Here is a 26,245-nt window from a genome sequence, read left to right as displayed (position 1 = left end):
AGCTTGATGAAGAAGAATTGGATATTTGTTAACTCAACATACTAGAGAGCAGTGAAAGGCTAATCCACTAAAGGAGGACACCTTTTAGGGAGAAGGATGTTTCAAAAGATTCTGACAGAGCAAAGGAAAAAAAACCCACTATACATCACTGCTGGTTATTTTAAGTCATACTACCTCTTTGCTCAGCCCCCAAACCCCCCTATTTGTTGGGTGGAGGACAGCTACTTCCTTTGTTACCAAAAAACGCAAAACATCTTTGAAATTAGTCTGATAGGGAAAATCCTACGGCATGACTCAGTGGGTGTGGTTAAGTTTTACCAGGTTTCAGCTAGTATTACTCTTCACTTATAAAGACATTGCTTAAGATATTGTCCAAGAGGAAGTGAAGATAGTATCAAAAGAGGAAAGCCAATTTAAGCACAGTACACAGAACTTGATTACAGGCTCTCATGTAAATAAGAGCATGGTACAGGGGACAGCCAAGACCAGTTGTCCCAGGACAGGGACCAACCTTCCTACCCAACTGTAAATTCAGTCAGTTGCAGACACCCAACTTCAGATGACCTTGCAGGATGCAAGTTGGATGTCTAGGAGACAAAGATGCTGTCCTGAAAGCTAGAGTTTAAGGGAACTTAATATACATATCTATATATGATGGCCCTTTCTTCCCATTTTCATGAATGAAAAACCTCACATTTTTCTAGTGCAGAAAGTGGCTGCTAAAGCCTGGATGCATCTGCAATCTCTGAATTCATAAACCACTCCATGTATATTTACCCCCAAAAGGAAACCATGCTATTAGACTACCAGTCAGTGCAGTTGAGGCAGACAAGTAATCAAGATTGAACTTTGCTCTACCATAGCAATCTTCTCCCTCTACTCTCGAGCAGTAATTTTGTCAGTAAGACTTGTTCTCACCATTATTACAGGATGAACAGATTACATACAAAAATTCCTCCTTTGTCTCCCCAAAAGTTCAATTTCAAAACACTAGTCTTGCTCAAGTGTAAATCTAAATCACCTTTCAAAGCTTGGTTAGTTAGATATTTTAGTTTAAGATGTAGTCAAACTTTCCTAACAAGATGACCACTTATTTTCTTTCAGCTTTCAAAATCCTCCTCCAGTTAGAGGAAAAATAACCAGTCATAACTAGGAAAAAAACCCACAAAACGCTCAAGTGAATTTAATTTAAATGGAAGGAAAATAATAAAAACTTTGCATTTTCAGGAATCGGCAATGAAGCCTAAAGCATTAGCCTTCTACTAGGAAAGTAGATTTTAGCTTCAATATAGACAAAAATAATCTTCTGTTGAAAAGAAAGTGAAGGAATTATGGAGAAAAAAAATCCCACCTCTTAGTGCAGTGTCTGTATCAGAATGAAAGTGATTTATTTATATTACACACAAAGATTTTTATTAAAAAGGCTGGTAATGGAACATTTTATTTTAATGCGTCAACTTGATAAAAGGTTAGTTACATAAATTGTATATAATGTTGTATAAGTCACATGGATGGGTTATTTAAAAAAAGATTTGATGATTAGAGGAGGACATCTCTTATTTTAGTTACATCGTAAAGTGCCTTGTGTAGTCATATTCTATCGTTGGAATGACCGCCTGTACAAATTTCAAGAAAATAAGAAGGTACCTGAGTTGCTTGTTAAGGAAAACATGCAATAGCTAGAAATCCTGTAAAAAAAGCAGAAGTCACGTTCAGTGGCCTGCTCAACAGTATTTCTTGCTAACAGGAAAATAACACCTAGTAATTATATAGTTAGAAGCTGGGAAATTAATACAGCAGAACTCTGGTAATGATGTCTGATGCTTGCCCAAACATACAGACCTTCCTGTTTTAAGTTAAAGCAGGGAACCAGGAGTTATTTTCACTCAATCCTACAAACACCACACAAACATCTACAATCCTATTTACATACTTAATATTTGTTATTAACAAATCCCAAGGTGAATTGCACCTAGCAAGGCTAATCCCTAGCTAACCATCCTGTAGTTGCAGGGAAAGCAGCTCCTCCTCAGTGTTTCAGTGACTCAGAAAAAGAAATTGGTTCCTGTTCTGAACCATTCTTTGAAAGAGCTCCTTCCTGTTGATGAGGAAAAGTACAGAGATTAGTTTTGCTAAGTTGAGAAGTCTCCCTTTGTATACCACCTTCAAATGCATGCTGGGCCTGAATCTGCACTCTGGAGTACATTGGATAATTATAAACTCAAGTGTCTGCTCACCTGGGACTGAGGCAGACAGCAAACTGAAAAATTAAAATAAATCACTACTTTTAACTGATAATTAAGTTAAATGGGTACTGGAAATAAGTAAACCCTATTATTTTGGCATGTCAGTCTCATGGACCATTTCTTGACAAACACAAACTACATGATAATGGAGGGAAGAAATTGCCTGTTAAAACCCCCTCAATTTGTTAAGCAATAGCAAAGAAAGTAATCAAAATCTTGAAAATAAGCTATTTCTAACTATTGAGGAGTAGAAGACTTGAACTACCCCCCCCAGAAAAGTTATTTTCCAGTTCAGTTTCAGTTGCTTTCTGGACAAATTGAGCAAGTCTCAACTCATACACTCATACAGTGAGTGAGAACTTTACTGATTTGGGGCTTATAATTGCTCAGTAACCCTCCCTTGTTCGCCTTACAGCAGCAAAAGAACACTCTTTTGAAAGGACACACACTTGTTTCTAACATGGAGGTTACTTCAGCCAGAAACATAGCATCAATGACTACAAAGCATAACTAAGATCAGTTACCTTGCTAAACAAAAATTCTAATTGTGAGGCATTTGATATTGATGTTCAGGACGATTCCAGTAACTTACTTTTTTTTTTTTTTGTCAGCTGAATGTTTTACCAAGATAATCCTTACATGCAGAGTATAGAATAATGGGACCTCCACATCTTTTTGAAATGAATCTCAGATTCACACCTAATACTGAAGCTGCTGTACCAAGAGGAGTGGTTACACTCTGGCCAGAGTCTATGAATCTCCAGCCTCATGCTCCCACACTGGGATCTCAGTTTCATACTTACAGCCACCTCTTTCACACCCCTACAGACAAGGGCTCAATCCTACCTACTTTCCCCATTGCTCCTGCCACCCTCTTCCTCCCAACAACTGATGAACAGATGAAAGCAGCTCATCACAGAACTCCAGCAAGTGCTACCACAAGCAGTTTTTTACAGCTTTCACACACTACATTCCAGTTTAGGAGCCTTGAGGTAACAGCTCCTTTCACTGCAGAAGTCTCCAATACCGTGTAGTGATGCAAAAGGATACATGTGAACTCCAAGTTCTCCCCCACCTTCTGCAACAGTCTCAATTATTTTCTTCATGACTTCTGCATGCCTGAAAAACAGATCAGAAACAGTGAAAATATTTTAAGGAAAAAGTAATTTCCTCTTCGTCTCAACAAGACTAGGATTTGTGCAAATTAAATAGTTTTGGACTGTTAGCTTCAGAAGCTGCAAGAGAAAAATTTCAGTTTACTGAGGAAAAAAATCCCAACAGTAACTGAAAGTTCATATTAAGTGATGAATGTAACATTAAGTGCCAACTCCTTAAGTTCACAAGGAAAGCAAAAAATATTCTATGCTACAGTGAAGACTGAGTGCCATGAGAGTCATCAGTACATGTTGCTTGTCATTTTTAATGGCTAAATGCCAAAGAAGCCACCAGCTAAGTCCCCAGAAGGTAATCCTCACCAGCAGCAAGCCACCAAAAGCTCCCAGATGACCTCTGAAGACAACACCTAGAAATTTAGCTGCCTCTGCTGCACTCAAATTTGTAGAACTTCAGAGCTATCAAACACTTAAGCATTTCATAGTTTCTTAGAAATGGCAGGCTAAAAAAACCCTGCAATAAATTCAGAACTGTTCCCCTGGGACTGACTTAGGGTATGGAAATTTCCTCTGGTGGTAACTTGGGTTCTACAGCAGATCTACAGCTTCTCAGGTAGCTTCTCTCTCATGACTCTGTTATTGTGAAGCAACACAGGGGAGAACAAACATTTCCTCAAGTCACTGTGATCTGACATTAAGCCACCAGTGACATACTAGATCTACTATGAACCACACAAACGTTTGTGTACAAAGGTGATCCTGGGAATACAACATGTAATCACAGAATAGCTGAGGTTGGACGAGACTGATCATCTAATCCAGCCCTCCTTGCTCAATGAGCAGTAAACTAGAACAGATTATTTTTAACACAAACTCCAGGTCGTATAACTCATTTTACTCTTATCTGTATTTCAACTTTGTTTTAAATTTGTGATTCTGTGGGCAGTCTTTATCAGTCACATCATATAGGGTTATGGACATCCACCTACACAACACTGCAAGCTACTTAACAGCAGTACTTTAAAATACCTGTCCTGAAACAACCTACATGCCTACTGAGAACAAGGAAGAGTGGTAAGCAGGGTCTGCATAACTTCCTGACCATGCTTTGATACCATTATGCAAATCTAAATCGCTGACTAGTAACTGGCATTTAGTAGTTACCTCCAAAGTCAATCATGCTGCCAGTGACTGCAAACACAAGGAAGGAAGCTGTTGCGAAGTTACCGAGACATATTGTAAACAGGAACATGCAAGTCTGGGGAAATACTAAAGGTCAGCATTTGTCATTTGCTGTGCTGTTGGTCTTTGCAAATCCACACAGCTGATTCAAATTCTGGATCCTCACGATCCTGCCCCTGCAGAACACATGCCATGTCGGGTGCCAAGGCCAGTTGCTTCTATATAGGAACCCGGCTGCTGTCGAAATTTAAGCTTCAACCTCATCCCTAACGACGGACTATTTTTTGTCCTGGCACAGAATACAGGTCACCCTACGGCTATTAGAAGTCTTTAACAGGACACTGGCTCAACTTCATACATCTTAATGTCATTTGTTCTTTTCTGTTTTCTAAGGGCTAGTTCGATTATCTGGAATTCCCTAACAGCCACAGCAACAGTCATTCCTACTGTCATACAGTTGCTCGGGAAAAGCTTTGCAGGTGCTCTATAACTTTCAAAAAGTTATTTCCTGTTTTCAGTTTCCTTCTGTAACAAAATGTTAATATGCATACTCACCAATGCAAAGAAACTAGAGAACTTTGGAAGAAACGTCATCTAAAATATCCTGCTATCCAGAGGGGTTTTTTACTCCTGAATAGAAGTCTCCCAGAAATAAACTCTTAACTCCAGATGACTAATACACTGTGTGCTCACTCATACTTTTTCCAGGACCTCTTTGTAGATCACTTGAGCTATCAAATAGATCAGACATTTAAAGCATCTACTAAAATCACCTCATTTACTTTCTGGTACACCGACCAACTCTTGAGGTGGTTCAAATAATGTAAATGAGTTATTATTCATATTCTAAGTCAGAAGTATTGCTGTTCCTATTGAAAATAAACTAAGATATATGTAGTTAAAACCACACATTAAGGGGTTAAAAAAGTTGAAAGCAGCTGGTTTCTTAGATTGACCATTTATGCTCTCATCAGGAACATTTGCTTTACAGCTGAAGAACCTCCCTCCTGCTTTGCAACTGACCAAAAGTGTCAGTCAAAAAATTTGTTATTAACATCACATTGGAATTCAGCAGAGCTGACATACTGATGTTGTCTGAATATCAGCTGGAAGGGAAATATATACCATCAGAAAAGTAAAAAATAAAAGCCTTCCTGGCATATGGGGAACACCAGAAATTTAATTCCTACCGCACACCCCGTCGTCCCCACCTTGCAGTTCATCGAGATAAAAGGCCTTCCACAGAACTTTCAGTGTAGTGGACAACTACAAACTTCCATAAAAGAGAGTAAAATGCAAGACTTTTTAGGACAACGTCCTTTCAAGAAAAAAATTATTTGTGAACTTGATTCAGTGTCTGTAACCGCTCACACACAATGAGACAGGTATGGAAAAACCTTCAAGAGTCATCATTAGGAGAAACATTCAGAATCAGCAACAATCAAAGTTAGGATCTACAACTCGCTGATCCTTGCAGTTGCCTCTAGTCACCTCCCTGCAGATATTCAAAGTACATAGGAAGGAAAAAGAGTTCTCTGAAATAGAGAGCAATAAGCCCTTGGAATTAGTGAAAGCAATTCAGATCTAATTGTAAATGTGTTTAGTAGTTAACTAGTTTGATAGTCCCTTCATAACACCCACATAAAAAAAGCTGAGAATTGCAATTAAACCAGTTGGCAACAATTAATGAGGAAGTTGACTATGTTCCTCCCAGTACCACAAAAATGCTGACAAGAAATACAACTTCGAGCAGAGCTGCAAGATGAACACTTTTAACTAACTACTCAAAATAGAAGCAATCTCAAGCAGCTGACAGCAGCACCAGACTGCATTCCTTTCCTTTCTCTGACACATGCCATCGGGATATCCACGTCACAAGAAACAGCCAAATAAGTTTAGGACCATCCAAATACCCTACGTTACACAATTCTTGTAAGGTGCAGGGAAGTAACAGCAGCAGAGCTAGCCAAATACGGGTACTTCATAGCTAAATTGAGAACAAAACAACATTTTTGGCTATTACTTTCCACCTCAGAAGCCCAGACCTTGTCAGCTGTTAGCCTTACCAATTTAAGAAAACAGAATAGCTCACCTTGGAGAGTAAGAGAACATAGTTAAAACCTCCATTTTAGATACACTGTCAGCCTCTTTCTTCACAGTCTCAAGATGACCTTTCTGATGTTAAGCAGTTTGTCAACCAGCTTGCTTTTTGAGAAGCACTAGACAGCTTCCTCCACTTTTAAGACTACCAACAAATCCATCCCACTGTGATATCAATCATCTCTTTCATGCTTAAAAGACTGACTGGAACAAGTGCCATGATGCAAACCATTTCTTCGAGTGCCGATATGGATTACATAACAAAGGCACTGGGCGCTTCACTGGCTTCAGAGGAAGAAGTGAAAACATGCACACACAGCTCTCATCCACAAAGACTCTCAATCCAAACTCAGACTAGCATAAGTGGGTTCTTACTCTGCAAAGGTGTTTGCAAAATTAAGCAGATTACACTGCAGCCACATCCCAGTATAAAACCCACAGTCAGCGAGGGCTGTCATGCCCAAATACCTAGTCATCTTTGTTTCTTCTGAGAGTGCCCTCCCAGCCTGCATCCATCAACAGGAACTTCTTCCCAAGCAGTTTATTAGCAGGGCTTCCAGCAATCACTAAATTAAGCCTTGGCTTCAGGCTCTTTTTCTCCTCCTTCTATTAATCACCTTCCTAGTTAGTCTGTTAAGCCTTCCTCCCTTCATCTCACCTAACACTCCTTCAAAAACACTAGTTGCACAAAAAGCTGCATCCACTTTTTTGTCCAAAATCCTACAGACAACAAACAATAAAACAGTTGGAGTCACTAACAGGTTGACATGTTGACTAATTTGTCCATATAAGGTACAAGTATACCTTATTGGATCAAATCAAAGGTCTACCTTGTCTTGCTCATTATTTACTCAATGAAGAGGCCAGAGGAAACATTAGTAATGCTTCCTCCAAAGTGCCACTAATTTTCAGCAGTACGCAACTCAGGGACTTCCTAATCCTGAAGCATTCTAATAACTTCACTTTTAATAACTCTTGACAAATTTTTCTTTCATTAACATCATAATGAAACTAAATATTTATTTAAGCAATAAGTGCTGCGTGCAGAGTTTCAATCTTTTTTCGGGCTTTGAACATGCCAGCAGTGAGTAGCATTCAATGCCACTAGTTTTACTATTGGAGAAAACTGAACACCTATTATCTCACCTACTGCAGCCTTCATAATGAAGGTTGCTGAAATCGTAACTCCATCCCCAGCTGCCTTTTCCAAAGCTGACAGGTCCCAGGTTGTTCAATCATTTCTTGTGGGAAAGAGCTTCATAACCTCAGTTATCCTGGACAACCCTTCTGTGTCTTTTCCAGTTTCAGCCTTCCTTCATCTCACAGACTAAAGAACAGATGACCAGAGCTGCACTGCAGTATTGTATTCAACATCTGGGTGGCCACACAGATTAACAGAGGCTTTATGCTGTTTTCTGTTCTTTATTATTTTCCTAACAGTTTTCTAAATTCTGCTTCCTGTCCTACTCTTGAGCACTGAGACTGACATTTTCACAGGTCTATTGTGTTAGTGTAGACTTAAACCCAAGAATTTAAAGACCAACAATAAACTTCACCACTTGAATTTTCTACAAAACAGATAACTGGGAAAAAGCTATCTCCCAGTTGTACAATGGCTTCTCTGCTAAATATTGTTCATATATAAGCCTGACTGCTGGGTGAAAGCAAAGACGGTTGTAAAGCACTAGTTAAAGAACTATGAACTGGAAGAACCACAAGACAGGGATTTACAAAGCCCATGAATATACATCTTCAGAATAAGATCAAAAGAAGCCATAAACAGCTTGGTGCAAAGCTCCCTTGTTCTCTAAAAAAATGGCATACCCTTACCAAGGCTAATCTTATGATCAAATCATTCCTAAACCAGAAACAAAAATGTTTTGAGTCTGCAAAAACTACCACAAGCTTGTCAACAACAATCTGTTTATTTGACACCTCAGCTAGCGACATGGATCCAAGAAGTGTTTAAGTCAAAAGAAATGACAAGACTTACAGAGGCAATCTAGACTTTTATTTTTTTAAAGCATACGCAAGACTCCAAAGGGTGTCTTTTTTAAAAAAATGACATAAAGCCCAAACTTGTATCTCTGAGAACTTCATATTATCTAGAAGCTGAGGAGTTACACTGTTTAAGATATTGGCTCTGTATCACTGATGTTAGGGCCTACATCTTAAGATAAAAGGCACCTTTCAAAGATCTAGAAAAAAAATAATCTGTGCAGCTGGTTGAATGACAGACTCCCTGTGTCTTGAGTGAGAAATGTGGAAAATGCAGCAGAAAAGACCCTGAAAACACAACTGAGTTTTGCACTTGTGTTCAACAAATATTTCAGTGTGGCAATTAGAGAGCCTCTATTTATCAGTGTAAAATTTTAAGGACTGCTGGGAGAGCAAAAGGTAATTATTACAAAACAAGAAAGAGTTATTTCATGTTCAAATAGCTTTATCTACTTCCAAAGCATACTTTCACCCTCTCCAAAAAGCAGGAAATAAAGGAGAGAAAAAATACGAAAACTTTTTTTATAGAGTTTAGTAGTCTGCCATCTTCTGGAGTCCACAGGAAATTGGAGGAAAAGCAAGTTGAGCAAGGAGAACAGGGCTCTAACTGCAGAATACACTTGCAGCAGTGAGCACTGGAATGAATGACTTGAGAGGATGCTGATATCTTCGCTTCACACTGCCTCAGAAGCTAACAGAGCACTATGGCAGACAACTGTGGAAATATGTCCAGAAAATGTAAACCAAATCCTTAACAGGACTAGTGAAGTGCCTGTCTTCAACAAGGCCAAGTGCCAGGTCCTGCACTTGGGCCACAACAACTCCCTGCATGGCTGCAGGCTTGGGGAGGAGTGGCTGGAGCTGTCTGGGAGAGAAGGATCCGGGCGTTCTCATTGACAAGCATCTGAACAGGAGCCAGCAGTGTGCTCGGGTGGCCAAGAAAGCCAACGGCATCCTGGCTTGTATCAGCAATAGTGTGACCAGCAGAAGTAGGGAGGTGACAGTCCCCCTGTGCTCTGCACTGGGGAGGCCACACCTGGAGTATTGTGTCTAGTTTTGGGCACCTCGATATGAGAGAGATCACAAGGGGCTGGAGCGAGAGCAGAGGAGGGCAACGAGGCTAGGGAAAGGCCTGGGGAATAAATCCTGTGAGGAGCCATTGAAGGAGCTGGGGCTGTTCAGTGTGAGGAGGAGGAGGCTGAGGGGAGACCTCATCACTCCCTACAGCTCCCTGGAAGGACATTGTAGAGAGGCTGGTGCTGGTCTCTTCTCACAGGGGATTAGTGACAGAACAAGGGGGAACGGCTTTAAACTGCAACAGGGGAGGGTCAGACTGGACATGAGGAAAAAAAGTGTTTCCCAGAAAGAGTGGTCAGAGAGTGGATTAGGCTGCCCAGGAAGGGGGTGGAGTCCCCATCCCTGGGTGTGTTTAAGGGTCATTTAGATGGGATGTTGGGGGATGTGGGGTAGGGGAGAACTTTGTAGAGTTGGGCTGAGGGTTGGACTCCATGATCCCAAGGGGCTTTTCCAACCTGAATGATTCTGGGATTCTATGTCTGCATGCTGAATCAGACCAGAAACAAAGACTTACCTGCATGGATGAACCGAGCACATGGGAGGTGGAGGAAGATGAGGATGGTTTTCAATGGTCACTGTTTTCTTCACATGATCTTGACTAATATCTTCATACATATGCTCTACTGTTAAAGGCTGCCGTTGCTATACAGGAAAAGGGAACACGAGAACAAAAGCATTACTAACAATCTTTTGCTCCTTCTCAGCAATTCTAACCTCACTAACAGATGAAGTAGCATAAATTATAAGCATCTAATATACAGCAGTTCTGAAGATACCCTAAAAAAACCCTGAGTGTATTAAAAAACACATGGTGTAGAAATGGTACTGCACAAATTTTGGGGTTTAATATACCAGATGAATGGTAAAGTCAATATATTTGAGAACCATCTGAGTTCCCACCTAGGTATTTGAGCCGTAAGCTCTAACCAACTTTAACTCGAGAAACTTAGTTATTAAAGAAAAGAGTGATATATCTAATCCTCTCTCCTCTGAAGATCATAAACACACATACTTGCTTATTGACTGACTTTACTGGGGTTATTACTAGCTCTGCAGAGCTAACAAATTCAAATGACAGAGCATGACTTGCTTCCTTCCAAATCTGCTTAGTTACTAAGTACAACTTTCAGTGAAATTGCTCCTACTTCCTGCAAGTACCATAAATCCTGTCTGCAATCCTGACTGTATAATGATTTTCTCACCATTTTTTCGTTTAAATTTCTACTGTGAATAAGCGACAAAATAGCCTTGCTATTTGACACAGTGAGTCTTATTTCATGGACGTGGGACAAAACCAACATAGCTATACCTCATCATATCCAAATAGCCAGAGCCTTGGAGTTTGGTAATATTTGTCATAAGTGATGTAGAGGTCATAAGTTCTAGTCTGTAGAATAGCATCTTCCCCTCCAACATCAACTTTAGTTTTGTTAGCTTCTACAATCTGTCTTGTGTCAAGCGTTGCCTGGTTCGAGGTAGAAAATGACAACATTAGTACAGTCTTGTTTGGCTTTCCTTCTTTCTCATCCTAAGTAGTTATACAAAGTTGTAAAACTGAAATTAACGTTCTTAAGTAAGCATTAAAAAACCATAGGCTTTTGGGCTTTGTTTTTATCTTTAAATCAGGAGTATCAGTTTCTCTCTAAGTGGATTTTATTTTTGGTGGGGCTTTTTATTTTTTTAAAAAAAGTCTTAAGGAAGCATGCAACTACATTGTCATATCCCCCTCCCTTCTTTCACCAATAATTTTGAACCCAACAGACAATTCCAATGAAGTTCAAAAGGCAGGGGTCTCAGTTTATGCAGGTTCATGAAGACCTTAGCAGAGTACCACAAATAATGATGCCCTCTATTTTCTCTCATGACAGTCTGGTGCATCAGTGTAATCTACTGAACCTATAAGCCACTCATCCTCCACATGTAAGCTTTAACAACTACCACTGCATTTTTTACCTCTTGGAAATACAGCACTGTGTGTAAGCAGAGTAAAAAGTATCAGAAAAAAAAGCAAAATTACAGTGATCAAAATCTTCAAGGACCTAAGAGTTAAGGTTACTGCAGTAAGTTGGCAGGAGACAAATCCATAGGAAACCAGGCTCATGACAAGATTTTTATGTCATCCACTTGTTATAATTATTTTTACTTTGCTTGTGCCCATATTGGTGATAAGCATTTTACAGACAAGAGGGAGAACTGTGCACTCACATCATCTGTCTCCAATAGCCCACTTTCTTCATACTCTGAAAAGAAGACCCATAAAATTCTGTGTTCAGCTTGTAGCCAGTCATCATATTTTTCATTCATAAACAACCCCTTTAAAACAATCTACACGTTTCTAAAGATGTTATATTTAGGTAGACTTCCCAATTCCCAAACCAGACTATACCTTTTTTTAATACAAATTTGACCAAGACTACAGTAAGTACATGATGAGAAATCCTTAAGTGGTTTTAAGCAAGCAGATTGAGTTTAGGTGTAGGTACAAAGCAAGAAGGAAGCTGTGCTAAATCCCTAATTTATAGTTGCTTGGATCTGTTCTGCTACTCAAATTAATTTCCCAGTCACCAACATTCAGGTTTTGGCACACAAGTTAGAGTAAACATGCATCAATAAGACCATACAAAAGATAAGTAGCATATGCCTGATGAATTTTTCAGCATTTATTCCATGAAAAAAAGAGAGTAGGGTTTTCTTGGAGTGTACTACTTCAGTTAAAGGCCTGAAATAAAGCATGTCCCACCCAATTTAAGGAAATACCTTCCATGTCTGCAGCTTCTCCTTCATCCTCCTCCTCCTCATCTTCACAAGATGCTGAACATTCTGGTATTTTTATATTATCCTTTAGAAGTTAAATTGAAAACACTGCTTTAAAGACTGTTGCATCTACACAGCCTAACAGCCCCAGCAAATGTAAGGTATAAGTCCAGTCAATACATACAGTGAACCAGAAAAAATAATTTCTGCAATATTAAGAAGGACTATACTGAACTCAAATATTTGCTTATTAACCAGTCTTAGTTTCAAAGTCATCATACAACATTAAAAATCCACTTTAAAAGTTCTCCTTTGACTTTGTAATCTGGAATGATTCCTAAGCAAAGAAAAATTTGGTGTTAAATGGCCTATAATTTCTTTTCAAAAAACCCACCCATCTCAAATGCAATGCAATGACTAAACAGCTATGACTGGCACATGTAGATTAATATTTTAATATTAATCCACATGTCCTAATCCACAGCCAACTGTGGAGCAGCTATCATAGAACATCTCAAGTTGATATGACTAAGAGCATCATCCAGTTCTATAAACTAAGAGCATCACCCAGTTCCATAATTGGTTTTAAAACACAAGAATGTTCCAAAAGGTATCACATTTTGATATTGTTGTCTGAGGAAGCACAGTCCAACAGAAATTAATATGGTACAAGCCCTCAGTCAACTTTTTCTTTAAGGCATTGTGAGCCTCTGCATAGCATATGAACCCAAGAGACAACCCCAGTGAAATTCATAAGAGGGAAGTCTTGATTTACAGAGGTTTCATGAGGACTTTAGGAGAATATTCCAAATAATTATTACAATTAGAAGCTGCTCTAATTGTAAGCATCAGGTGGCTGGTTTCCTCATTAAAAAAAACCCACACCAAAACCAGTAAGAAACTAAGTTGTGAAGAGCTTTGGCAAACAGAGCATTAGCAGAACGAGCTGTCCTTCTGGATTGGACCTGTGATCCAAAAAATTAAGTACTGTACAACAAGCAAGTTTTTCTACGTACATTAGAAGTGAAATCCAATTCATATCACACAACAGTAGTTATGAATCACAATAACATCCTGCAAGTATTGTGTTTTGCAGAAATAGTGATCACCTTTAGGCATTCCTTAGTGTTTCTTCCACCTTTTTGTTACTGACTTGTGAAAAAGCAGTATTTTTACTATGTTCAGCACAGTCTCACTTGAAATACATGTACCTCACAGTTCATTGTATCAACAGTATTTGGAGCTGTTTACAACTGTGCAGTAGCATACAGCAGCCCATTCTCTCTACCCCTGATTTTTAGAATCCAAAGCTTTGTGCTTGGATGGTTTAACAACTCTCGCAGCACACAGAGCTCCACTTTAACAACCAACTCATCTTTTGTGTCTCTCTGACTTTCTCCATACTTCTTAAACATGTTAGCTAACACATTTCCATTTCAAGTACTTCCAACTGTTCTCAGTTTCCTGAGGACTTAAGTTTCAGATCTGGCTCCTGCTCCAGAGTGACTTTTTGGAAGCATGCAGAAACTAATGAATTTGTAAGACATAAACATTTAAACAGTTTCAGTATTTCTAAACTTGAGTGCACAAACCTGTCAATACCAAATACATTAAAACTCTGCTTGGAATAGTTAAAGATTATGAAGAAATACCTTACATCCTTCATTATTTTTCTATATAAAAATTGCTTTACACTGGATTGCCAAATATCAGTTGCTTGAGACACAAAGGTGTGGTATCACTGTAAGCAGAATTTCATTTTCAGCTTGTAGAAGCCTGTCACAAGAGCACACTGGCTAAATACATTCAAAAAAACCCCAGCCAAACCCCACTGCCTCAGTAAACACAGCAATAAGGAGATGCACATGCTTAGACTAATATCATGGACTCTGAAGGTCAGTATATATCTGCTACACGCCTAGCGACAAAGTTAATCTTTCAGAGGCAGTACTACATAGCTGCAGGTAAAACTTCTATTACCTTTAGGTCCTGTAATAAAGCAAGAGGAAAATTTAGAAATAGGTACCTTACTGTCTAGTGTGATCTCTTTAACTGCTTCTGTTGCACCCACTATACCTGTTAATTGAACAAGAAGTTTGTGTTAAAAGACCTTGTTTTTTTGTTACAGACTAGTATAGAACGAGGTTGCAAACATTTCAGAAAGCAGCATATGATCTTTCCAAGTTACACCTCACAGCAAGCTTGATATTTGAAGGGCTGTTTATGTGGTGTTGGTAGCATGCTTGGTGCTGCTCAACCATAAAGAAACCATGCCAGTAACACATAGCACAACAGCACAGCTCTCGCACATCAGAAAGTATGTTGATGGAACACTGAAAAGTAGTTTGGATTTTTATTTTAAAAAATTTTTGCATAAAAATGAGTTGAGGAGAGGCATTCATATCATAACAATGGAAATCAACTTAATGCACAAGGCATGCATTTATATTTCTCAGCATCTTGAAAGCGAGGTGTTTGCAACAAAGCATAATGTAACAGAGCACACAATGTTTTTAGCTGAGAGGAAGTGGCAGTAAAAAACATCCCAAATGACAGCAGTATCAACTCCTCAGTTCCATCCCATTAGCTTTCTAGTTTTACTACAGCTCTCGCCCAGCACTCTTTGGGATTCACGACAAGATTCTGCTTTGACACATACATTTATCTAATTAACTCTTCAGCTGAAAATAAGATACATCATTACATGAATGAACCTGGAATCAAGTAACTGCTCATCAGAAATAACTGTTTAAAGAAAAGGAAGGCCAACCGGATGCTGTTTGCAAACAATGCTTTTCTAGTGGCTTCATGATCATTTATGTAAGTTTCTTCCTACCAGAAAAAGTGGTGTTCTAAAGGACATCTATAGAGATGGATGGAAGCAGACTTTTATCTCCTTTGACAGTGTTTGGAGACCTGGCCAGGTCTAGTCAGAGTGTTACAGTTGTGCTACCACGGCATGGTGCCCGAATCGGTCAACCCGAAAAACTTGGTAGAGGAGTCTATTCACAGCAAGGATGGAGAATACATCCTTAATTCAAGGATGTGACAAAGCTATGACAAACAACTTCTTTGGTGTGAGCTGTTCAGTTATCAGCTGTGACACATTTAAGAATTGCCAGTGATGAAAAATGTACATCTACGGAAACAAAAGGCATCTTCTCCTGCCCTTTTCCTCCCCACCCTGGCTGAACTATTTAGGGAACTTCTTCCACACTACAACAAAGAAAGTAAAAACTGAGTGGAGTACCTTCTAGGTTTGGAGATGGTGGAGAAAACATCGTTGAAAGATGGAATTTTATTATCTCATGATAGAGCATCAACAAACAGACTAAAACTAATAAAATTACCAATTCTTAGAGAACAAAAGGATTTATAAGAAGCTGTGCTAGAAAAAGTTAATTAAATAGATTCATGTAAGCAGTCATTTTTTAGACTTCTTTATAAACACAAGCTCATCTAAGAACTTAGTGTAAAAAAGGATCATCTCCCACGCTCAGCCCTGTATTTAACAATATTCTTTCTTTTTAGTGCCCCCTGCCCCATTTCTCCCACTGACCTCAGATACTAAGATAACAGCTATTTTCTAATGATTCCCCCTTTTAGCTCAATCCAACAGAACAGGAAACACAAATAATTAAGTCAGCTGAGGTCATCATTAAGATAAAGATCTCCACAGGCAAACTTACTAAGAGAAATTTGCATATTCTTCCAACAATTTAAACCAGCATCCTTTTCACAGGATCTCCTTAATAAGGAATGAGCCACTACACAGCTCATTTTTAAAAATAACTTCCTAGAATTTTAATAAGAGAATATTGTAATAATTTATTGTTTAGGAAGTAGCCTGTTTCAGGTATACACAGCCATACAGTTAAACATCTGAGCAGTACCAATCAAGTGGGTAGGTGGCAATGTAATTTATTTTTCCACATCAGGTACTAGTACACAACGATCCGTATATAAAGGCGGAAACTGAAAATCTTCCTAAGAGTGGAAACTCAAAATCTTTCAGATTACAAAACACAAGGCATGATGCAAGACTTTGAATACCTGCATTGTGAAAAGTGTCTACCCATCCCCCATCACCATCATCTTCTTCTATAATTGCTTCCTGCTCATCCGAGTACTCCATCTGCTTACACCTTTTGTAGCACGGCACTGCAAAAAATCGCAAAACAAAATGAAGCCATTCCTATACAAAAACAGATTGGAGCAAGAAATTATCCTACAAGGCTTTCTGAACTGTGGTAGGCTTTCTCTCATATATCTTTATTTAAGGAATCCTAAAGCTGTATTTCAAATGCAAAAGCATGAACTCAAATATGTTGATGTGCTGTACCAGATATTTTATTCCATGTACAGTACAACACTTGCAGTGGCCTTAAAAGTTTTCTTTGTTACCTATTAGAGCACCTTCCTCCAAACTCTTAAGGATTAGAAAAGAATTAAGTTCTCACTTACTAACAACTGGAGACAACCTATTAGTTCTCTTCACACTGCTAAACAACTTTTAGTTTTAAGTCCAACATTGCCTGGATCAATTTACTGAACTGATTTGTCTTTACAATTCTGCTAGAAGTCTGCATCAGCTATTTACACAAAATAGTAGGTACGCTTAATTATAAATTAACATCTAGAAGTTTAGAATGTGTTATTGAGAATAATTTCAGTCATATGCATTACAGAGCTGTTGAAGTACAGATTTACATAAAGTTTTCAGAAAATAGTCAAAGAATGTGGATCTGATTAAGGCAATGACATTTTCCAACATCATAAACAAGGACTATGTAAAAAATGCTCCTTTTCTACTAATGTAGAGGAAAAAAAATCCCTGCTGCATCCAGTGCAGAATTTTTAAATTGCTCTTAGACCTTTCAGAAAGGGAGGAAAAGGGTGTGAAAATCACAGTGAAGTTCTCCAAAGACTTCCAAAATGAGATCTGCAGGATGGTTCCCAGCCTCACCCACAGCCCACAGCTTTTACTCAGGTGGGTAGGCCAATGTGTCACCATCAGCAGGATACATTATTTTGAAATGTGATCTAGAAGGATCAGAGCAGTGAGGGACTCTGGAAGTGGGGAGGAAAGAGAGAAACAAAGTAGATTACTTGGCCATCCAGCCATCAGGGCCATTTTAGGAAAGTCTGGCCAACACTACTGTAAGCATTTTCACATGGCAGTGCACTGCAAGACTCCAACAGCTAGCAAGTGAAATCCAAGTATAAAATACAACCCATTGCAGGTGAAAAACCCCTCAGGCTTAGTATAAAGGTTTATCTAATGGCATTATCTTTGACACATTTTGATACAAGATCTTTTGAGAAAATTATTTCCCACAGGGTTGTGCCTTCTTATCCAATAAAAAGGTAGTCACTGCAAGTATTATATATACAAAACCATGAAGCTGATCAAAATTGTATGTTATATTATTGTTATCGACAGGGATAGTGACATTAATTACATATCTGAACTAGAAGTATCAGTGTCACCATGAAAGACATTTTGAGAACACTTCAATAGCCTGAGATTTCCAAAAGAAAGAGGAAAACAAATGTATTTTCCTTTTTGACACTGAATATGAGTTGAAGGACAGGAGAAAGGAAAGACAGACAAGGAGGTTTATAATGTTTAAACTTCATTCCTACTTCATCAAGGCAAGCTGTATTACTAGTATAAAGCCCTACTAACAGCTGGTCTAAGAAAAAGACTTTAGATGTGCAGGAAACTTTTTTTATATTGCAAAGCAAAAGCATCCAAAGTGCAAGATATTTGCTTCCCCTGTCAATACAATCAGTAGAGTTGACAGCACAGTTAACCATGCTATCAACCCTATGAACACTTATATTTAAACTTCAGCCTTACCATTTTTAGTTACCAAAAACTGTTTGTCTGTTGGCAGATAAGCCTTGACTTTTAGTTCTTCTCCTGAAGCCCTGTAAAATGAAGTGCACCATAAAAGGTTGATTGATGATCTGCAAACAAAAGAACCCTTCTATTTTCAGTGTATATCAGGAACATTTTACATACTCAACCTATTCTCAGAATCTGTTTGCTGTGACTTTACTCTTCCCTATACAGAGACTTCGATATAGGTATGGGGTCAAAAAGGTTGGCCACCCCTAAACTATGGAGTCTTGGATCAAAGCTATTTTCTCCTTCAAAAAACTACTTTCACTTTGAAATGGCCAAGCAAAGACAGGTTGACAGAACAATCTAATCTATATGACATTTTCTAGGATCACTAATAGTCCCAAATGTCTGAAGAAAGCAACTTCAGAAAAAGCAAGAAATAGACCTCTGTAAATATAAAACCTGCCCATAGTCACTAGAGCTCAAGTAATCTTTGCAAGTTCACATTACTCAAGCATTTGCTTTTCACCTTCAATGGTTTTTGGTTTGAAATAAGAGTAACAATCTAAATAGCTTGTTCCAAACTGTTGGCACACAGGCCAGGACTCAACAGCATGCCTTCTCTGAAGGAGACACTGAAAGTGCAAGAAACAATGATTGAAGCATAATAATTCCTCCTTCAGCAATTCATGGCCCAGTATAGAGTCAAGAACTTTGATGATACCAACCGCACAGACAATGTCCATCTAGGCACTCATTAGTTTTATAATGCAAGACAGCAGTAAAACATGAGGAAACACCTTATCGTACATGAAAGATAAAGGATTTCCAAGGGCAAGCACTGCACAGAGTGATCTGATGTGGGCCAACTTGAACATAATTAACAAATGCTGGTCTAAAATATACCAATTACAACTACTTCCTAGCAACCTCTGTTGCACACAATCTTTGCTTTTTCAATCACCAAGACAAGCTCAGGGAGACATGCTGTTACTGCAGCTAAGCACTGAAAGCATTCACAGTATGTACCAGCTTACTTCCTCTAAAACCTTAGGAAAACAAACAAAAAAATCCCCAAAGAAATCCTCATTTCAAGTACTGCTACACAGAGCAATAAGTCCTGCCTTACAGATAACTTCATCACAAAACCAGCAGAATTTCTACTGGAAGAGTCCATGTACTGTTCTGAAATGAGACACTCGTATACTTGCATCCAACAGAAAAACATCAAAGCAAGGTAGGGATGCTAGCTTTCTAGAGTTCTTTTGATTTTACTTACCATTGCCAAGTAGGACAGTGATGTACTAAGTGATCTCCAGCTGCGACAAACTGTTAAGAAAGGAAAAAAATTAAAGCACCGTTAAATACAGCATAAAGAAACAATCTCCAATTTTTCTCAGTATTAATATTCAGTTCCACATTGACAGATTAACGATGTAACTGTTAACCATTTATATCAGTTTGATGCTTTATTTTAACTCAATTTCTCAGCTAACCTTGAAAACTCAAAGACTAAATTGCCTTCACTTGAAGGAAACATATACTAAGTACAACAGCAAATTCACAAAGTTTAAAAAGCTGTGGTATTACCTACCAGTCTTGTAAGAAGCAAAAAAGTTTCTAAACCTAGTAACAGTGTTTATTTTGTGATGAAGAAACTGTTTTAATTTGCCACTGTTCAAAGTTTTACAAAGATAATGGAGCTTTTAATATAAAAAAATTCTCTTTCAGCGTTCAAAATTTTGCAGCAAGAAGCAAGACTGACAAATTTATTGAATCAGTGAGAACTGCAACAGAAGAATAAACAGTATACCTTAATAACCATCACTAACAGCTCACCAATGAGGTTAACTACACATGGACAACCAAGTACTTAGTACATTGAAAAACTTACGTATAACTTTGTTCTGAAGAGTTTTTAAAAATCTTCACTCGTTCTTAGTATCAAAAAGGCTTTTATAAAATTACATCACTAATGCAAAACAATGTTGGAAAAACTCATGCTAGACTTGCAAAGGAACTCAAAATTTACCCACTGTCTAACCTACTGGATTTCTTTTTTGTACATAAACTGAGGAAGGCAAGCCCACACTTCAGTGGTTTGTGTGGTCCTTGCATCAATTACTTTGAAACATTTGAAATTGAGGTGGAGGCCAACTGCTACAGTGGCTCTCTTGCCTTAAAATGCCAGTTTATAACAATGCACTTCCTAGTTGACCAGAAGCTGCTGCAGCAGGACACAGCAGGCTTGCAGCCTGTCAGCTGTTTTCTCACCATGGCCTCCAAAGCAAGGAATATCTGCATCATGGAAAGCATCACAATACACAATGCATATGGATTAAGAGATTTAATCTCTGCAAAAGTGCTTTCTTTCACCTGTTTTCCAACAAAAGTCTCTAGCAAAAGTGAAATCTTCACTTTAAAGATAACAGCAATCCCTCCCAGCACACATGGAAATTGAAAAACTCATTAGCTTTGACAAAATAATAACTAAGACATGAAACTAGATTTAAAATTATCTATCCCATGAACTGGAACACAGTTTGTGGCAATGTTAAAATATATTATTAAAGATGAAAAAGTGTTCTTTGAGGGTCTAATGTAGATGTAGAAACCTAAAACAGTACTTGAAATTGCATTTGCTTCAGCTTAGGCTGCAAAATTATCTAGCTGGTTTCACTTTCCATTTCTCAAGCACTAATGCCATCTCATACCTGAGCCAATGCTGGCAAGAGATCAATTTTAGAACAACATCTTATTTCTGCTCCTGGAAAGAGTAATTTTTAGGGTTTGCCTGTATTTACCTATATAATTTAAACGGGTGTTACCTGTCTGAGGTATTAACTAGTAAGAACTCATTGCAGGCAAGAGTTTGCTGCAATTAAATCAAGTACACAGATATATGAATAGAGGGAGTAGGTGTTGAGTTTGATTAATGAGTCATCTTTAGCCTTATCACTAATTGATTCATTTTCTGAGGCAAGCCCCAGGAACCCCACAAAGTCTATATAATAGTCAGCATCTCAGACTAAAATACAGTTGAACTGAGATTCAGAAGTCCAAACTCACTCCAAGATAACATCCTAGCATCATTATTGGTGACTTCCAATTCTTCTTCAGCAATCACTAGATAAAGACTAAAATTATTAGGGAAGAGGAAAGACTGTCAAAGAAACAATCAGCAGATCCATGCTCCAGTTTCATCTAAATTTAACAAAAAATTAATCTTGTTGGATAATTGTTTCCCTTGACTTCTGTATTGAAGGTTCCACTTTATTCTTCCCATCAGCATCTAACTTTACACTGAGTTTCCATACTATTCGCATTCTTACTAGTGTTTCAATGCTGCAAACTGTTTATTGTAAGTGTGGTTCTTGCTATGTTCTACAGAAAGTACTTTTTCTTTCAGTACTACTGCCAAGTTTTCTCCCATAGATCAAGAAGGGATTAAGCATTAGTAGAACATTTGTCTAGACTTCCTCTATTTGTTTTATATATAATATAGTTTATAAATATATTATGCAATATCTAATACATAAACATTTATACACACAGTTATCGGAACAAGAGAACATCAAGTTGCTAAGCCTGTTTTTCTGAACAGTACTCTTCTGGATTATAGAAAGCACAAACACTTTCTTGCCATAAAATGTAGCAGAAAAATGCCAGGTACCAACGTTAGGAAAAATACTTCTGTCCACATTATCTACCTGCAACGGTCCTCAGTCGTTCTATCTTCTTCCATCTCCTTTTCACATTTGTGCATTCTGTCTCATTTTTCTTTCATTCTACCCAACAGTCTTAACATTATTTTCTTACACCTCTGTAAAGACAATGTCTTTTCAGAACAGTAGCACTTAATATGAGAAAAAGCAGAATGGGGAAATCAAAATATCACTGTACAATCAGTGTTTTTACTATCCTAGAAAAAATCCTGTATCTCTTCTCAGCAGACTCCTTAAAAAACTACAACTGCTTTGAAGCAATCCAAAATAAAACCAGCCTGAAGTAGCATACAGAAAAGAAGTTTGGGAAAAAATAATCATCATTGGATACTTGGTGTGGACAAGCATATGTAATGATTTCAGCCAGAGCCTTGGAAGGAGCCAACATGAGGTAAGAAGAGACTGTTCCCAAGATACAAGATTCAATTTGAGTTGCTCACGGGAAAGACTTTTAAAATCAATACATTCCTGGTTTAGTCCTGAACTCCCAAGACAAATGTAGCTGTTGACCCAGCACCAGCTTCCTTACAAGCTTTTCACAACATAATACAGGAAAAAAGCATCCCACGTTCAGATGTCAGGTGTCATCTCAAAACGAATTCTGTTGATCTACTTCGTTTGTAGAGCAAAAAAGCCATTCAGAACTTCCACTTTGTGGAAATTGTTTCAAGAAGCAGTATTAGTTGGCAAAGACATGAACTGTTGGGAGATGAACATTTTACATTTTCAGTAAAATTTATCATTACTTTCAAAATATATTTTAAAGTTTCTAAATGCTTACTTCTTCAGGTGTAATTACTCCAGTTTCCTTAAACTTGGACTCCTGCAATAAAGAAAGTTTAGAAATGTTGAGAAGTGCTGACAAATCAAAGTACCCCACTTTACTGGCAAGACAAACATCTGCTCTACTTTTGTCTTGGAATTAGCTCTGTCCACAGAGATCTGTGAATCAGTTTGGAGGCAACCTCTGCCAGGGCCGATAGGCAGCTTACTCCCTTATCCTATAACGTAAGGCTCAACAAAATTACTTGTTGCAGAATTGGGGCTATTATGAAAAAACAGACAAAATAATTTTTTTGCTACAGCCAATTACATCAATAATAAAGTAAAGATTGCCAGTACTCAGTATTACATTAGCCAGTAAGAGATATAAAACCAGCTGGGACTGGTGACTCTCACAGTCAGGACTCTGGGACTGCTCTAGGCACTGAACAGCACTGCAATACATCAATATGGGGCTCTGCAGTTAAGCAAGGTCATGAAATGAATGACCAACTTTTCTCTCTGGTGGGAAAAGTTAGGTAGAAAGATGTAGTCTTTAACTTTATTTTTTAATACTAATTTCTGTGCCTTCATTATGCACCCCTTGGAAACAGTTTTGATTTTCTCATGTTGTCATGTTTTTTTATGGATGAAAGAATAGATGGTAAGCAGCAACATGATTTACCTCTGCACGGAGAAGTACTTTTGCATTAAAGACGACATTCCTGAAGTTTAAGGATACAACATTTTTTAGTATATTCAAATCTAGAGTAAGCAGACTATTTTGTTTTAGACTTCTGTTTTTTTCTTCAGAAAAGTCTCAAGCACCAAGGAAACCTACCATTCCCCAGCATTAGAGCTATCTAAGAACAGCTTTTGAAAAAAGAATACAATTTCAACCATGGCACAGCTCACTTCTCAAGTTTTTGCATCATCAATTACTGAATAACTTCTTGCCCTAAAGAGCTCATGATTTTTTTCTATCAAGACTAAAAGCAGCAACTGAAAAGTACCTCACTTTTGGCTACAACTTCATTCACCTTATTCGATCATTAGGAAATCATTAAAGAAAACCAGCCATTGCTTAACTTGGTTATTCTTGCTGCCTCACCCTGGTGCATGCTATCTATCACCAGTGCTATATAAAAGAAAAACGGGCACACCTGTTTCATACAATACTGATTACTTTCTTTCTCCCTCATTTCTAAAGAGGAGGCATTTAAGAACAAGATTAAGATAAGCAAAACCGCAGTTGCACAAACACCATAACATCATTACATGCTAGTTAACAGAAATCAAAGAAACCCAAACAACCCTAATTTAGAAATTTGGATTGCTGTAAAGCTAACAATTCTTGATAATGTTATGCGGCACCACAGTGCATCAACTTACTGTTTAACCTCAGAATGAACTCTAAGTAGCAGGCAACATGCACAAACTTGTGTTTCTGGAACTACATGAGGAAAATAGGTAAAATATCCATCCTCTGTTCCCTGAGGGTAAGTAGTTCATTTTTTCACATCTACATTCTGTGGTATGTAAGCTAGTGCCAGACACAGGGCTCCTTCCTTTCCAAAGTTACCAAGCTGGAGTATTTATTTCAACTCCTCGTAAAAACAACATATACACATAATATTATCACTTCCAATTTGTGGGATGTTCTACTCCTGCCTCCTCCCAATAATATGCCTGGGCACAAGAATTCCTCCACTATTACACCAGCTGTGCAACAGCAGCTGGTACCATGGTAAACAAGTCACTTCATGTTTCCACACCAAAATTCCACTGCAGCCCATATATGTCATCGCTGGTGGGCAACCCTAGAAAGGTCCACTATCCAGGCCAGAGCATACTATATACCACAGAGGGACAAGTTCAAATAATAATTGAGTATCACTGTCTTCTGCCCAAAGATCTAAGCTGCAGAGTAAAAGACATATGGAAGGTCACACCATAAAACCACGGGCAGAGAGGCTGCTGTCATAGACAGTTAGAGTAGAAGTATTTTTTCAAAAGCACAGAAAAACGTGAAAATTGGCAGTGAAAGAACAGCGGACAAGCATTCACACACAAAGTTGGGTTTTAAATAAAAAAGTGTTTATAAATAGGAAGCAGAAGATGGGATGTAGTCTAACAACTGCAGAAAACCACAATTTATTTTTCACTAAATAACAGGAATTAACAGACGTGCTGCCCACCTTTACAAGCAGATTGTTATAATTCACTCCCAAACAGCCCATTTCTACTATTCAGTTACTTCAGCACACATCAACATGTATTAACATAGTAATGCTGATACAGAAATAAGCTACACTATATAACTTTATACCTGCTCATATAAGCAAGACGTGACTAGAGGATTTTTTTTGGTGTCAGCTGAAGAAGTTGCATTCTTACCCAAAATAACCATTGCAACGCATTCGTGAAACCAGGCTTAAGCCTATCAGTACACGAGCACCTTTGGATTTCCATTCCAGGTCACACAATCAGTTAAAGTTTAGCTACTTGAATAGGAAACAGCACCAAGTGAGTTATTCCTCGAGCAGTAGGACCAGGCACGAAGTAGGTCTTCGAAGGCCTGCACCTCGCAGGTGAACGCTCCCCCCTCTAACGGCAGCTCCAACTCAGCGTCCCTCCATCCCGTACGCCCCGGGGCACGACGATGGCCGGCGGCTTTGCTGCCCCTGCACAAACTCCCCCTCGGGCGTGAGGCAGCACCGCGCCCTCGGAGACCCTCCGCCGGTTGCGTAAAGCCACCGCAACGGCAGAGTTCCTCAGGCCCGGACAAGAAGCGAAGCCGCAGCCGCTTTCGGGAAGGCGGAACGATTCTGGGGGGCGGTGGGGAGCCCCTCACACCGTACCGGGGCGACAGGGAAATGCCCGCGCAGGCGGGAGCGACCCTAAGGAACAGCCGGCGGGCGGGCAGCGGCTGCACTACGGGCGGCACCCCGGGAAGGGGGTGCGGGAGGGAGAAAGAGGCCGTGGCCGTTCCGCCACCACTCGCGACCCCGGGGGCTCACGGCTCCGCGTCCCCCCCCCCCCCCCCCCCCTTAACGGTTCCAAGGCCTGAGGGAACGCGCGGCTGCCCTCACGTCACCGCACCCCCCCCCCCCCCCCCCCAGGCTCCCGCGCGAACTGGCACCTTGAGCACGGGCGTGAGGTACTCGGCCACCTCCAGGGCCTTCCCCTTCACCGTGTTGATGACGTTCTGCATGCTGCCGCTGCCGCCCGGGAGGAGGACAACCACCTCCCCCGCCGCTCCCACAACGACCTCGGCGGCGGCAGCCGCCCCGGCAGCACCGCGCCCGCCCCCCCACCCCGCCACTCAGGGCCCTCCCCTGAGCTGGCCCTGCCCCGCGTCGCGCGCGCGTGACGACACAAGCCAGGCGGGAAGAGGCGGGGCGGGGCCAGCGGTGACTCATCGAGGTCGCTTCCGGG

General features: G+C 39.4%; 1 protein-coding gene across 1 annotated transcript; it reads right to left on the bottom strand.

Moving 5' to 3' along the window:
• Positions 1-1,365: 1,365 nt before the first annotated feature.
• Positions 1,366-26,139, bottom strand: ATG3 (autophagy related 3). Its single transcript, XM_074897666.1, has 12 exons — positions 25,950-26,139; positions 22,827-22,868; positions 19,600-19,649; positions 18,333-18,403; positions 16,523-16,630; positions 14,496-14,545; positions 12,473-12,554; positions 11,921-11,955; positions 11,025-11,180; positions 10,230-10,357; positions 3,297-3,365; positions 1,366-1,647 (listed from the first exon to the last, which is right to left on the bottom strand). Exons 1-12 carry the CDS (start codon positions 26,019-26,021, stop codon positions 1,566-1,568), a joined length of 945 nt encoding a protein of 314 aa, XP_074753767.1. The 5' UTR covers positions 26,022-26,139; the 3' UTR covers positions 1,366-1,565.
• Between the last annotated feature and the right edge of the window lie 106 nt (positions 26,140-26,245).

The sequence above is a fragment of the Athene noctua genome, chromosome 1 (assembly GCF_965140245.1).
Source record: "Athene noctua chromosome 1, bAthNoc1.hap1.1, whole genome shotgun sequence".
NCBI classification, from domain to species: Eukaryota; Metazoa; Chordata; class Aves; order Strigiformes; family Strigidae; genus Athene; species Athene noctua.
This window is presented reverse-complemented; position numbering and strand designations above follow the sequence as displayed.

Excerpts from the sequence above, each read along its gene's own strand:
- ATG3 (XM_074897666.1), bottom strand. The coding sequence starts at position 26,021 with ATGCAGAACGTCATCAACACGGTGAAGGGGAAGGCCCTGGAGGTGGCC. Across the intron at positions 19,650-22,826 it reads GAGTAATTACACCTGAAGAA|TTTGTCGCAGCTGGAGATCA; the intron begins GTAAGCATTTAG and ends CTTTCTTAACAG. Across the intron at positions 12,555-14,495 it reads AGATCACACTAGACAGTAAG|GATAATATAAAAATACCAGA; the intron begins GTACCTATTTCT and ends TAACTTCTAAAG.